The sequence below is a fragment of the Cherax quadricarinatus genome, chromosome 63 (assembly GCF_038502225.1).
Source record: "Cherax quadricarinatus isolate ZL_2023a chromosome 63, ASM3850222v1, whole genome shotgun sequence".
In the NCBI taxonomy this organism is placed as follows: Eukaryota; Metazoa; Arthropoda; class Malacostraca; order Decapoda; family Parastacidae; genus Cherax; species Cherax quadricarinatus.
This window is the reverse complement of record NC_091354.1, coordinates 15,596,312-15,609,752: the sequence shown is the minus strand read 5'-3', so window position 1 is coordinate 15,609,752 and position 13,441 is coordinate 15,596,312. Positions and strand designations below refer to the sequence as shown.

Sequence of the window (13,441 nt, the reverse complement as noted above, 5' to 3'; positions counted from 1 at the left end):
TCTTGAGGGAGATAGCTGGTAGGCCTACATATGAAAGAATGGGTCTAAGTAGTCAGTGTTCACAGTATAAAAAAAAATCCTGTAGCACAAAGTGCATGAGAAAAAACTGTGACAGGGTTTTTGGTTTAAAACAGCGACTTTGTGGGGTAATTTTGTATGATATTTGTGGTTGTATTCTTGTTTTCTTCGTCTGATTTAATAGAATGAAAGATATTTTACAGAAATAGAGGTGATTATGAATGGCTTACAGAATAAAAGTACAGTGGTCCCTCGATAATCGTAAGGCTCAATAGTCGTAATTTTCGAAAATCGTAACATTATTCTTGTCAAAACATTGGCTCGTGAATCGTCGTTTGACTCGCAAATAGTCGTTCGTCTGGGACAGGTACACACAGCCCCGAGCTGCCTCACACTCCATTCCAAGCCAGTGTTCCATTGTTTATCAGTGAGTGAGGATGATCCTACGAGTTCATACGATACATTTCATAATATTCCATTCGTTTTAGTGTTTGCAACTGCTAAATAAGTCACCATGGCTCTAAAGAAAGCTTCTAGTGCCAGCCCTTTGGTAAAGAATGTGCGAAGCACATATAATTTAAGAAAAAGTTTGTAGAAAAATATGAAGGTGGTGGTGGTAGAGTGAAAGCAGTTGTGATAGTGGTTGATGGTGGTAGCAGTTGTAATAGTGGTAGGTGGTGGTAGTGATGGTGGTAGCAGTTGTAATAGTGGTAGAAGGTGTAATAAAGTTGGAAGAATTACCAACAATATGTAAAGCAAAAGGACACAAGTGCAACTAATGTGACATTTTATTGTGGCAACGTTTCGTTCTCCAGGAGCTTTGTCAAGCCGTTACGTAACGGCTTGACAAAACTCCTGGAGAGCGAAACGTTGCCACAATAAAATGTTACATTAGTTGCACTTGTGTCCCTTTACTTCACTTACAGTGGTAGAAGGTGGTAGTGATGGTGGTAGCAGTTGTAATAGTGGTAGAAGGTGGTAGTGATGGTGGTAGCAGTTGTAATAATGGTAGAAGGTGGTAGTGATGGTGGTAGAGGGTGTCTTCTTCAGTGATTCAGCAATTCTACTAACTCCTCCAATGTTGTTGGAGTTATATAGGGCTACAGAAAACACCATCGCCTCAGCTGCTGCTTCACCATAATTATGGATGGCTTACTCTCAGTGGCCCTTATATACTCAACAACAAAACACCTCTCGTGATATACATAATGACTTATTTTATTCATTTTAGAGTATATTCCATGTTTCTATGTTATTAATATTGTTTATTACGTCATATTAGTTGAATTGTGATAGATAAATAAGCAATAGAGTTGATATTACTGTCACATTATTTTTAAGGGGACCTATCTTATCTCTAACTTTTGTTCTATAGACCTGGAAAAAGCTTTTTGGGTTAGTTTTAAAATCCCTAGCAACTTTAATTTCATAGTCCCTTTTAGCTTTTCTTATCCCCTTTTTAATGTCCCTCTTAATGTCAATATACTGATTCATAAGATGACCCTCACCTCTTTTGATACGCTTATAAATTCCTTTCTTATGCCATAGTAGATATTTCAGCATATTATTCATCCATTTTGGGTCATTTCTATTTGATCTAATTTCTTTATACGGGATAAACGTTCTTTGAGCAGCATGTATAGTGTTCAGAAAACTGTCATATTGATAGCTCTCTTCGTTACCCCAGTCAACAGATGATAAGTGTTCTCTAAGCCCATCGTAATCTGCTAAGCGAAAATCTGGGACTGTTACTGAGTTATCCCTACTATCATACTTCCACTCAATGCTAAATGTAATTGATTTGTGGTAGCTAGCACCCAGTTCCTCTGAAATTTCTAAATTATTAACAAGGGATTCATTGTTTGCCAGAACTAAGTCAAGCAGGGTATTACCCCTTGTAGGTTCTGTCACAAACTGCTTCAAAAAACAATCCTGAACTACTTCTAAGAAGTCGTATGATTCTAAATTCCCAGTCAAGAAATTCCAATCAATATGACTAAAGTTAAAGTCTCCTAGAATTACTACATTATCGTGCCTTGTGTCCCTAACAATTTCCTCCCATAGTAGTCTCCCCTGGTCCCTATCTAAGTTTGGGGGACGGTATATCACTCCTAAAATCAAATTTTCGTGCCCCTCTGAAAACTCTATCCAAACACTCTGCATGTGTTACTTCAGACTTAATATCCATTTTTATGCAACAGTTCAAACGATCCCGGACATACAATGCCACCCCACCCCCCTTCCCGATACTTCTATCTACTTGGAACAATTTAAAACTCTGAATGTGACATTCCGCAGGCATGTCCCGACTTTTTTAATTAAACCACGTCTCAGTTATGGCAAATACATCCATGTTACCTGCACTAGCAACTAGTCTCAACTCATCCATCTTATTCCTAGCACTACGACTATTTGTGTAATATATATTTAAGGACCCTCCTTTCTCTTTACCCTTCCTGCTCCTTTCTGTTATTACACTAAACCTATTACTGTCCTTGTCAATTAGTGCCACTGGCTTTCCAATATCCACCTCATTTTGCCTATTACTAGTTCTCCTAGTACTCATATTACTACACTGCGACTTCACTGTTTTCCCGCCAAAACCCATACCACTAACTATTCCTAGTTTAAAGACTTAACAGCTCCCTCCACTGCGTTGGCCAGTGCTCCCACCCCACACCTAGATAAGTGAACCCCATCCCTGGCATACATGTCATTTCTGCCATAGAAGAGGTCCCAGTTGTCAATGAATGTTACTGCATTTTCCTTACAGTATTTGTCCAGCAAACAATTGACACCAATTGCCCTGGACAACCATTCATTTCCAACTCCTCTCCTTGGCAAAATACCACATATGACAGGGTTCCCACCCTTCCTCCTAATTATCTCTATTGCTGACCTATACCTGCTAATCAGGTCCTCACTTCTACGTCTGCCAACATCGTTGCCTCCAGCACTGACACAGATAATAGGATTGCTCCCATTACCTCTCATGATATCATCCAGACAGCTAACAATATCCTTCATCCCAGCCCCAGGAAAACACACTCTCTGCCTCCTACTCCCATCCTTCAAGCAGAATGCCCTATCCATGTACCTAATCTGGCTATCCCCAACAACAACAATGTTTTTACCTTCCTTGGCGACGTCCGTCGTGACGTTCCCAGTAGTTGACTCACATTCGTTAGGTAGCACTACACCTTCACTTGTGGAATTCGTCAAGGTGTTCTCGATGGTTTTCGTTGGGGTTTCCAGGGATGTCTCACTCATGTCAGCCAAATGTTTCCTTGGTACTCGTTGTGACATTCCCAGTAGAACACCCACATTCGTCAGGTAGCACCGAAAATGGGTTGGAAGTTTCCACAGCAGTCTTCTGGGTCCTCGTTGTTTCTGCCTCTCCAACAGTCTTCTTGATCCTCAGCTTGGTTCCATGTTGCCCGGCCACTGACCAAGCTCCCCTCTTAACCTGGGGACTCACAACAGGAGGATTACTTTGAATCCTCTTGTTCTCCTCTGTTAATCGCCGTATCTCCTGCTTAGCAACCCTAAGCTCTTCTTTCAGCTGCTGGTAAAGTTGCTCAAGAGAGGGCATCCTGGTTCAGATTCACAGAGAGCACATATGTCTTCACAGAGCTAGGTACACGTCACCAATTGTCAAGGAACTATCCAACCTAAATTTGAAACTACCCAATGTTTTAGCTTTGATCACCCTACTAGGCAGACCATTCCACTCATCAACTACCCCTATTAAAAATGTTCATTTATACATTGTATTAGTGCTTTAGATTTATTTGGCATTCTTTTAAGAACATAAGAACATAAGAAAGGAGGAACACTGCAGCAGGCCTGTTGGCCCATACTAGGCAGGTCCTTTACAATTCATCCCACTAACAAAACATTTGCCCAACCCAATTTTCAATGCTACCCAAGAAATAAGCTCTGATGTGCAAGTCCCACTCAAATCCAACCCTTCCCACTCATGTACTTATCTAACCTAACCTAAATTTGAAACTACCCATTGAAACTGCATGTAAATCTATATTTAAGCTAGGTAAGTGACCCTTGAAGTGACCTAGAGTCCTTATGGAGGGGGATTCCCCTTCCAAACAATAACCTCTCTTCCCTCTTTCCTCCTCCCTGTCTTCCATTCATCAACAACAGCTTTCAATAAAGGTAACTGTCATGTTGAATATTCATTCTTTTGTGCATGTAAATCTATCTTTAAGGTAAAAAAAAAAAAAATTGTTGTTGATACTCCTGGGTGTCTGGAACTAATTAATTGGATTTACATTATTTCTTATGGGGAAAATGGATTCGAAAATCGTCAATTTCGATAATAGTCACACTTCCAGGAACGGATTAATTACGAAAAATGAGGGACCACTGAAATTGAAATTGAGCTCAAAGTAGCAGAAATGTTTGATTTTGCTGATGTTCAAGAGTAATCATGTCACGCATCCAATACACATCAACTGGTGGGTCTAACATGCTTTCACAAATGCGCTGATATTATTTATACCATTTTTACAATAATGCATAACAGTAAATATTCTATTTTTTTGTGTGAATAAAAATTCATAATGGAAAGCAAGCATAATATAAGAGGGGCCTGGAGACATGACTAATGAACAGAGAAAATGTTATTTTAGTGCTAGGAATGCTTGCGTTGTTAATTCTGGACCCTATTTTGAAATTGGCCTTCTTTGAATTTTGTATGAAATTAGCCAAATTATCAACTTCTGATCACTTTATTGGATAATTGAAATAGGTAAATGGCTAGTTTCTTGTACTCAATTGATAGAACAAAAGGAGTTCTAGTGAAATAGCTATGAGTTTGGTTGACTGGAACAATGGAATTGGCCAAAAAGAGGGCTCAAAGTGAGCAAAATTGTGGATGCATAAATATAGCCGAGACCTCTAACTCCGCGAGAGCGCAATTCTGTAAGTTTTTTCATCAAATTTCGTACTTTTGGTTTCATTACCATTGGGAAAAGATTCTCTATCATTTCATAAGTTTTTGTTTGTTTTGAAAATTCTTCGACACTGAAAGCAAGTTTGTGAGCAGGGGTCGTGACAGTGAAAGGGTTAAGCGACTGTGGAATGACCTGTTTCTATGCTCCCTCTCCATAGAGTATTTAAGACAAGTGAAAGGGGTTTCTTGCAGTTCTTGATGAACATGGAGCTCCACAAGTTTGGGCCTGGATCAGAGTGCATGGGCATGTCATTTACTGCTTTTTCAAAGCGCTGTGGTGTTAGGATTCTATCAGTAATTCTTGAGTTAACCAAATTTTGAGACTCGGTCATAAAAAATTAATTTAGATTGTCAACCCTTAGTCTGATTAATGGCTTATTAAATGCTGAGCGGTCTTGGGGCTTCAGTATCTCGCTCATTTCTTTGTTGTCATCTGTTTAAGTCCCATCTTGTTTAAGCAGGAGTCCAATACCGGATGTGGTTTTTGTCCTAGATCTGGCATAACTATTTTTTTTTTTTAAGTTTCACTTATGGCTTTAAGTTCTTCCTGTGTTTCTGGGCTCCTGTATGATTCCTTAAGCTGAAGTTCGATATTTTCTATTTCTCTGGCCAGTGCCTCCTTCCATATTTCAGACAGACTGGCCCCTTTGAGCAGCTCTAATTCTTTGCCTCAACTGTTGAGGGAGTCTCTCTCTCTTTCTAGTTTATATCTTCTCTTCTTTTTGAGCATGCCTAAAGTGCTGCAGAGTTAATTCTTTCTAGCCGAAGATTTTTATCTGTGTTATTTAGGATATCTTCCCAGCTGTTTCATTTTAGACATGGTTAATTTGATTCCACTGCATGTTTCTATTACTGAAGTTGAATTTGGTGAAGGCACCCTCATAAATGATCTCATTTTGCTGATCAGGAGCCCTGCACATATGTGTCTGTACTTCGATTATGTTGTGATCCGAGTGTATTGTCTCCGATACTTTTATATTTTGTGCCAGAACATGATGATGATGGGTAACCGAATAGAAAGAAATGCTCTCTGAAACATACAGTAGATATGAAAATGAAATGATGGTATAGTACAGGAATAAAAAAATGATACAGAAGTATAGAAGGAGAATCTGAGAAGTTTGTGTTGTCAGGGTACCTTTGAAGAGTTTCGAGAGTTTATCTACTCTGTTAGAATAAGTTGAATACAAAAGTCTGTAACTCACAAGATTAATGAGTACTAAAACAGCATGATCATGCTGAGTGAAAAACAATGCGTAGTGAAATCAAGTACAGGAGGGCCCCACTTATACGGCAGGTTAGGTTCCAGGCTACCGCCGTAAAGCGGAAATCGCCGTAAAGTGGAACACCCTTTTTTTCCACTTATAAATGCATACAAACACTAGATAACAAGTTTACACTAACATATATTAAGTTAGCAATAGAACCAGGCATCAAAAAACAATAAAAAGGTACAATACACACATAGTGCACTCATTACTTACCTTAAAATATTTATAGTCTTAATCTAGGGTGAGACAAGTAGTATTTATTGTAAGAAATCAAGTGTGGTATGTATTGTAATAGCCAGGCTACCTCGCCAGGCCACCCCACCCACACATACTATTCTATGATATTTAAGCATCCCAGAGCGATAAAATGTATATACAGTTCACTCATTACTTACCTTAAAATATTTGTAGTCTTAATGTAGGGTCAGGAGTAAGTAAATGAGATAAAACGAATAAATGAGAGAGAGAAAGAATGAGTACATGAGAGGTAACAGGCGCAGAGTTATGTAAACAAACCAGGCTCCCACATCTTATATTTATGTTTATTTATTCTATTGTGGGGTGTATTTATCATCTTTTTATGTTATGTATCATGTTTATTATATAATTTTGAAAAAAAATATCATGGCTGGATTAATGAAAATGTGTATATTACCGCAATATACGACATTTAATGAGACTCGGTGAGTATTGTTATTATCACCACTTGTGCAAGTCGTCTGCTACCACATCTCACATTTATGTTTATTTATTCTACTGTGGGGTGTATTTATCTTATTTATATGTTATGCATCGTGTTTATTATATAATTTTGAAAAAAATATCATGGATGGATTAATGAAAATGTGTATATTACCGTAATATACGACATTTAATGAGACTCGGCGAGTATTGTTATTATCACCACTTGTGCAAGTCGTCTGCTCACATCTCACATTTGTTTATTTATTCTACTGTGGGGTGTATTTATCTTATTTATATGTTATGCATCGTGTTTATTATATAATTTTGAAAAAAATATCATGGATGGATTAATGAAAATGTGTATATTACCGTAATATACGACATTTAATGAGACTCGGTGAGTATTGTTATTATGGCGTCACTTGTGGAAGTCGTCTGCTCACATCTCACATTCATGTTTATTTATTCTACTGTGGGGTGTATTTATCTTATTTATATGTTATGCATCGTGTTTATTATATAATTTTGAAAAAAATATCATGGATGGATTAATGAAAATGTGTATATTACCGTAATATACGACATTTAATGAGACTCGGTGAGTATTGTTATTATGGCATCACTTGTGGAAGTCGTCTGCTCACATCTCACATTTATGTTTATTTATTCTACTGTGGGGTGTATTTATCTTATTTATATGTTATGCATCGTGTTTATTATATAATTTTGAAAAAAATATCATGGATGGATTAATGAAAATGTGTATATTAACGTAATATACGACATTTAAATGACTCGATGTATGTAAGTTTATTTAGGTACAGGTATACATAAGTATAATTATCAGAGTATATATAAAATATGAAATAACTTTTAAAAACATTTGAAATTTTGGAGTTTCCAGACAAAATGGAGAGACTTAGTGCTTACTGAGCTCATGGAGAATGTAAACAAACAGGGTGGGGCACGGTGACCGTATTAGAAAGTCAGGTGGGGGGAGCCGTATAGTGAGTTTTGGTCATAATTTGAAATGTCCGTATTAGCGGAACGCCGTAAAGTGAAACGCCGTAAAGCGGGGCCTTCCTGTACTGTATATTCAAATGAATATACAGTACTCAAATGAATATACAGTTGGGATGACATTCATATACAGTGGTCCCTCGTTTTTCGTAGTTCTCAGGAATCATAGATTTCGGAAATCATAGGGATATTTTCGTATAAACATGGGCTTGCTAATCATAGGTTGACTCGCGAATAGTAGTTCGTCCGGGACGCGTACACACGGTGTGAGCCGGGGTGGCCTCCCTACCCAGCCAGTCTGGCATTGTTTACCAGTGAGTGAAGGTCCCCTCACATGCTCCTACAAAATATTTCATAATATTCTACTCATTTTAGTGCTTGCAAGTACTAAATAAGCTACCATGGCTCCAAAGAAAGCTCCTAGTGGCCAGATTGTGTCAACAAGAGAGATTTTGAAGGGTTTGGGACTGACCCTGATGAGCCTATGTCTGTTGTTAAATCAATTGTGGCACTGGGGAGTTCCATGGGGTTGGATGTAAGTTTGGAGGATGTGGAAGAGTTGGTGGAAGACCACAACGAAGAGCTCACCACTGAGGAGCTGCAAGAGCTTCAGCAGGAACAGAAACAGATTGCAGCTCAGAATCTTGCTGCAGAGGAGGAGGAAGAGAGATGGAAGAAGGTGCCTTCTTCAGAAATTAAAGAGATTTTTGCTATGTGGGGTAAGATGGAAAGCTTCATGGAGAAACATCACCCTGACAAGGTTGTTGCAAGCCATGTTGGCAACATGTACAGTGACAAAGTCTTGGTCCATTTTAGGGAAGTGTTAAAGAGATGCCAGAAACAGAGCTCTCGCCACAGTTATTTTGCGAGACAGAACTCGGACTCTCAAGGTGGTCCTAGTGGCATTAAGAAACAGAGAAGAGAAGCAACCCCAGAAGAGCAATTGGTACCTGAGGTGTTGCTGGAAGGGGATTCCCCTTCCAAACTGTAAACAATCCAATCTCTCTCCTCCTCCAGTCTCCCATACACTAAGAAGAATCTCCAATAAAGGTAAGTGTTATGCTGTTAATGTTTCATTCATCATTTCCCATTGTATTGTTTATGTACTACATCTATATTTCATGTAAAAAATTTTTTTTGTTTTAATACTTTTGGGTGTCAGGAACGGATTAATTGTGTTTACATTATTTATGGGGAAAATTGATTCGCAAATCGTAGATTTCGATAATAGTAGCAACTCCAGGAACGGATTAACTACGAAAAACGAGGGACCACTGTATCTCAATCAAATGGATTAAATCCAAATACAATATGAAAATTATAATATAATCACTTGAACAATTCAAAAATAACTCACATCTAAGAGAGGAAACTAGGTAACATTTCAGTCCATACTCAATCATTATACTTTACATAGTACAAAATAAGCATTGTGAATTAGTAGAAGTGGTGGAGTGAGAGAAATCTGTTGTTTCCAAAAGGGTTTACAGCTCCAGTCACTATAAAGCTCAATTTTGATTGTAAAAAAAAATTAGAAGGAAGTGACAGGCAACAGGTGCTCAGGAATTTAGACAGTGCACTTGCAAATGAGAAAAAAAAGAGACTGAGGGGAATAAATATGAGTAATTTAATTAACTGGCTACTTGAGGTAACAAAAACAAAAAAATACTCACGCTGCAAACAAGAAAATGTTATCAGCTTTTTCTCTCCACTGCATCAAAATTGAGAAGACTGAGTTGACCACATCCTTTGTGAAAGTTGAGGGTACATAACTCAGGGCTGTTGTGATGACAGATACACTTGGAGTGGCAGAAAATGGGTCATCAGAGTAGCTGGATAATTTTCCCATCTCTTCAGCCAAGAGGTCATTAATAGTTTCTTGAGGCAGCAAGGGAAGAAGAGACTGTGGATATGAAAAGAATGTATATATTATGAATACATCTACCATCCGACTTATGACCTGCTCGACATATGTCCACTCGACTTACGACTGTGTGTCTGGCAGCTGGGCTGCCAGACACACGGTCAGACTCAGCATTATACAGTGGACCCTCGATAATCCTAAGGCTCGAAAGTCATAATTTTTGAAAATTTTAACGTTATTTTCATCAAAACATTGACTTGCGAATCGTCGTTTGATTAGCAAATACATGTACTGTAGTTGTTTGTCTGGGATACATACACAGCCCCGAGCCGCCTCACACTCCATTCCCAGCCAGTGTGCCACTGTTTATCAGTGAGTGAGGATGATCCCAGGAGTTCATATGATACATTTCATAATATTCCATTCGTTTTAGTGCTTACAACTGCTACATAAGTCACCATGGCTCTAAAGAAAGCTTCTAGTGCCTGCCCTTTGGTAAAGAATGTGAGAAACATATAATTTATGGAAAAGTTTGTAGAAAAATATGAAGGTGGTGGTGGTAGAGTGGTAGCAGTTGTGATAGTGGTAGAGGGTGGTAGTAGAGGGTGCTAGCAGTTATGATAGTGGTAGAGGGTAATAGTGATGGTAGTAGAGGGTGGTAGTGATGGTGGTAGCAGTTGTGATAGTGGTAGAAGGTGGTAGTGGTTGTGATGGTGGTAGAGGGTGCCTTCTTCAGTGATTCAGCAATTCTACCAACTCCTCCAATGTTGTTGGAGTTATATAGGGCTACAGAAAAAACCGCTGCCTCAGCTGCTGCCTCACCACCATTATGGATGGCTTATGCTCTCAGTGGCCCTTATACACCCAACAACAACACCACAACACCTCTTGTGACATTCATAATGACTTATTTCATTCATTCTGAGTATATTCCATGTTTCTATGTTATATATATTGTTTATGTCATATTAGTTGAAATGTGATAGATAAATAAGCCGTAGAGTTGATATTAGTGTCATATTCTCCAACAATAAACTCGCCTCTCCTCCCTCTGCCCCGTCTGCTATACCCCAACAAGAGACTTCAGTAAAGGCAAGTGTGATGTTAAATGTTCATTTATACATTTTATTAGTGCTTTACATTTATTTGGCATTCTTTTCTGCATGTAAATCTATATTTAACCCCTAAATGGTCCAAACGTATATATACGTTCACTCGCGGAGCGCCCCAAATTTTTTGAGGGAAAAAAAAAAAAAAACATTTTTTTTTAATAGGAAAAAAAGAGCATATGGTACCCACGCATCCCCAATTATTTTAATATGGTGCACAGTGAGTGCGCACACCCATTCTCTCATGTCTAGGCGACTCAGGCTTATTATGGCAATGTTGAATGAATGACAAAGAAAACGTATATATACGTTTGGGGCACTTCGCGAGAGAACATATATATACGTTTGGTCCGTTTAGGGGTTAAGCTAGGGAAGTGACCCCTGAAGTGACCTAATCCTTATGGAGGGGTATTCCCCTTCCAAACAATAACCTCTCTCTGCCTCCCTGTTTTCCATTCATCAACAACAGCCTTCAATAAAGGTAACTGTCATGTTGAATGTTCATTCTTTTGTGCATGTAGATCTATCTTTAAGGAAAAAAAAAAAATTGTTGTTGATACTTCTGGGTGTCTGGAATGAATTAATTGGAATTACATTATTTATGGGGAAAATGGATTTGCAAATCGTCAATTTTGATAATAGTCACGATCTCTGGAATGGATTAATTATGAAAAACGAGGGTCCACTGTATTGTGATCCTTTACTTACACTGTTTCGCCCACACAAGTACAGGAAGTATTTATACATGTGGTGGAAATGTCAGCTGGTACATGAGAAAGAAAGGTTACAAAATCTATGGCTTGGATAGCATAAAAAATAGGTTGGGCAAATGTATATGGATGGATGGATTTGAGAAGGCATGCCCAGTTTGTGCCAACAGGCCTGCTGCAGTGTTCTTCCTTTTTTATGTTCTTATATAATAGAAAAGGGACACTGAAACATGCCATCTCAAATCTATCCATATACATTTGCCCAACCTATTTTTATGCTACCCAAGCCATAGCTTTTAAGAACATAAGAATGGAGGAACACTGCAGAAGGCCTACTGGCCCATGCAAGGCAGGTCCTTATCAAAATGACCTCTACCCAAAGCTGCCCAAGAATTTACTCCCAGACCCAATGACACCAATCAAACCCAGCCCCTCCCACTCATATATTTGTCCAATCTCTTCTTAAAGTTACCCAAGGTCCTAGCCTCTATCATCCTACTGGGAAGATTGTTCCATGCATCCACAACTCTGTTACAGAACCAGTACTTACCTAAGTCCTTTCTAAATCTAAATTTATCCAACTTAAATGCATTATTTCTGGTTCTTACCTGGTTCGACACCCTCAGTACTTTATTAATACAGTGGACCCTCGCCTAACGCTATTAATCTGTTCCTGAGAGCTCAATGTTAGGCGAAATTATCGTTAGCCGAATTAAATTTCCCCATAAGAAATAATGGAAATCAAATTACAGTGGGCCCCCGGTTTACGATATTATTTCATTCCAGAAGTATGTTCAGGTGCCAGTACTGACCGAATTTGTTCCCATAAGGAATATTGTGAATTAGATTAGTCCATTTCAGACCCCAAACATACACATACAAACGCACTTACATAAATACACTTATATAATTGGTCGCATTGGGAGCTGATCATAAACCGGGGGGTCCACTGTAATCTGTTCCTGACACCCCAAAGTATGAGCAAAAAAAAAAAAATTTTTTACCACATGAAATATTAATTTTAATACACACAAACTGAAGAAGACATGCACAGTTACATGACACTTACCTTTATTGAAGATCTGGTGATGATTGACGGGATGGGAGGAGAGGAGACTGTGGATGGTGTTAATGTTTAGAAGGGGAATCCCCTTACATTAGAACTTGTGGCGGCAAGTCCTCTTCCGGGGTTACTTCCCTTCTTCTTTTAATGCCACTAGGACCAGCTTGAGAGTCACTGGACCTCTGTCGCACAACATATCTGTCCATAGAGGCCTGTACCTCCCGTTCCTTTATGACATTCCTAAAGCGTTTCACAACATTGTCAGTGTAATAGTCACCAGCACGGCTTGCAATAGCTGTGCGAGGGTGACTTTCATCAAAAAAGGTTTGCACTTTAAGCCACACTGCACACATTTCCTTAATCTTTGAAGCAGACAACTTCTTCAATTTCTCTATTCCCTCCTCCGGAGCAGTTTCCTCAGGTCTGGCCTCTTGCTGTTGAAGATGATCTAGCAGCTCATCAGTGGTTAGTTCGTCATTGTCCTCCTTCATCAACTCTTCCACATCCTCCCCACTAACCTCCAGCCCCAAGGACTTCCCCAATGCCACAATGGATTCCTCAACTGACATAGGCTTCTCAGGGATAGCCTCAAACCCTTCGAAATCCCTTTTGTCTACACATTCTGGCCACAGTTTTTTCCATGCAGAGTTCAAGGTCCTCTTAGTCACTCCCTCCCAAGCCTTACCTATAAGGTTTACACAATTGAGTTTATTAAAGTGATCCTTCCAAA

General features: G+C 38.9%; 1 protein-coding gene across 2 annotated transcripts in view; it reads right to left on the bottom strand.

Annotated features, from left to right (window-relative positions):
• Positions 1–13,441, bottom strand: part of Ltn1 (E3 ubiquitin-protein ligase listerin) — a gene marked incomplete at its 5' end in the record, with an annotated part of 147,904 nt that overhangs the window by 96,088 nt on the left and 38,375 nt on the right. For both annotated transcript variants that reach the window (XM_070098650.1, XM_070098651.1), the window contains 1 exon segment: positions 9,639–9,868. In XM_070098650.1, coding sequence (XP_069954751.1) covers positions 9,639–9,868 — 230 coding nt within the window.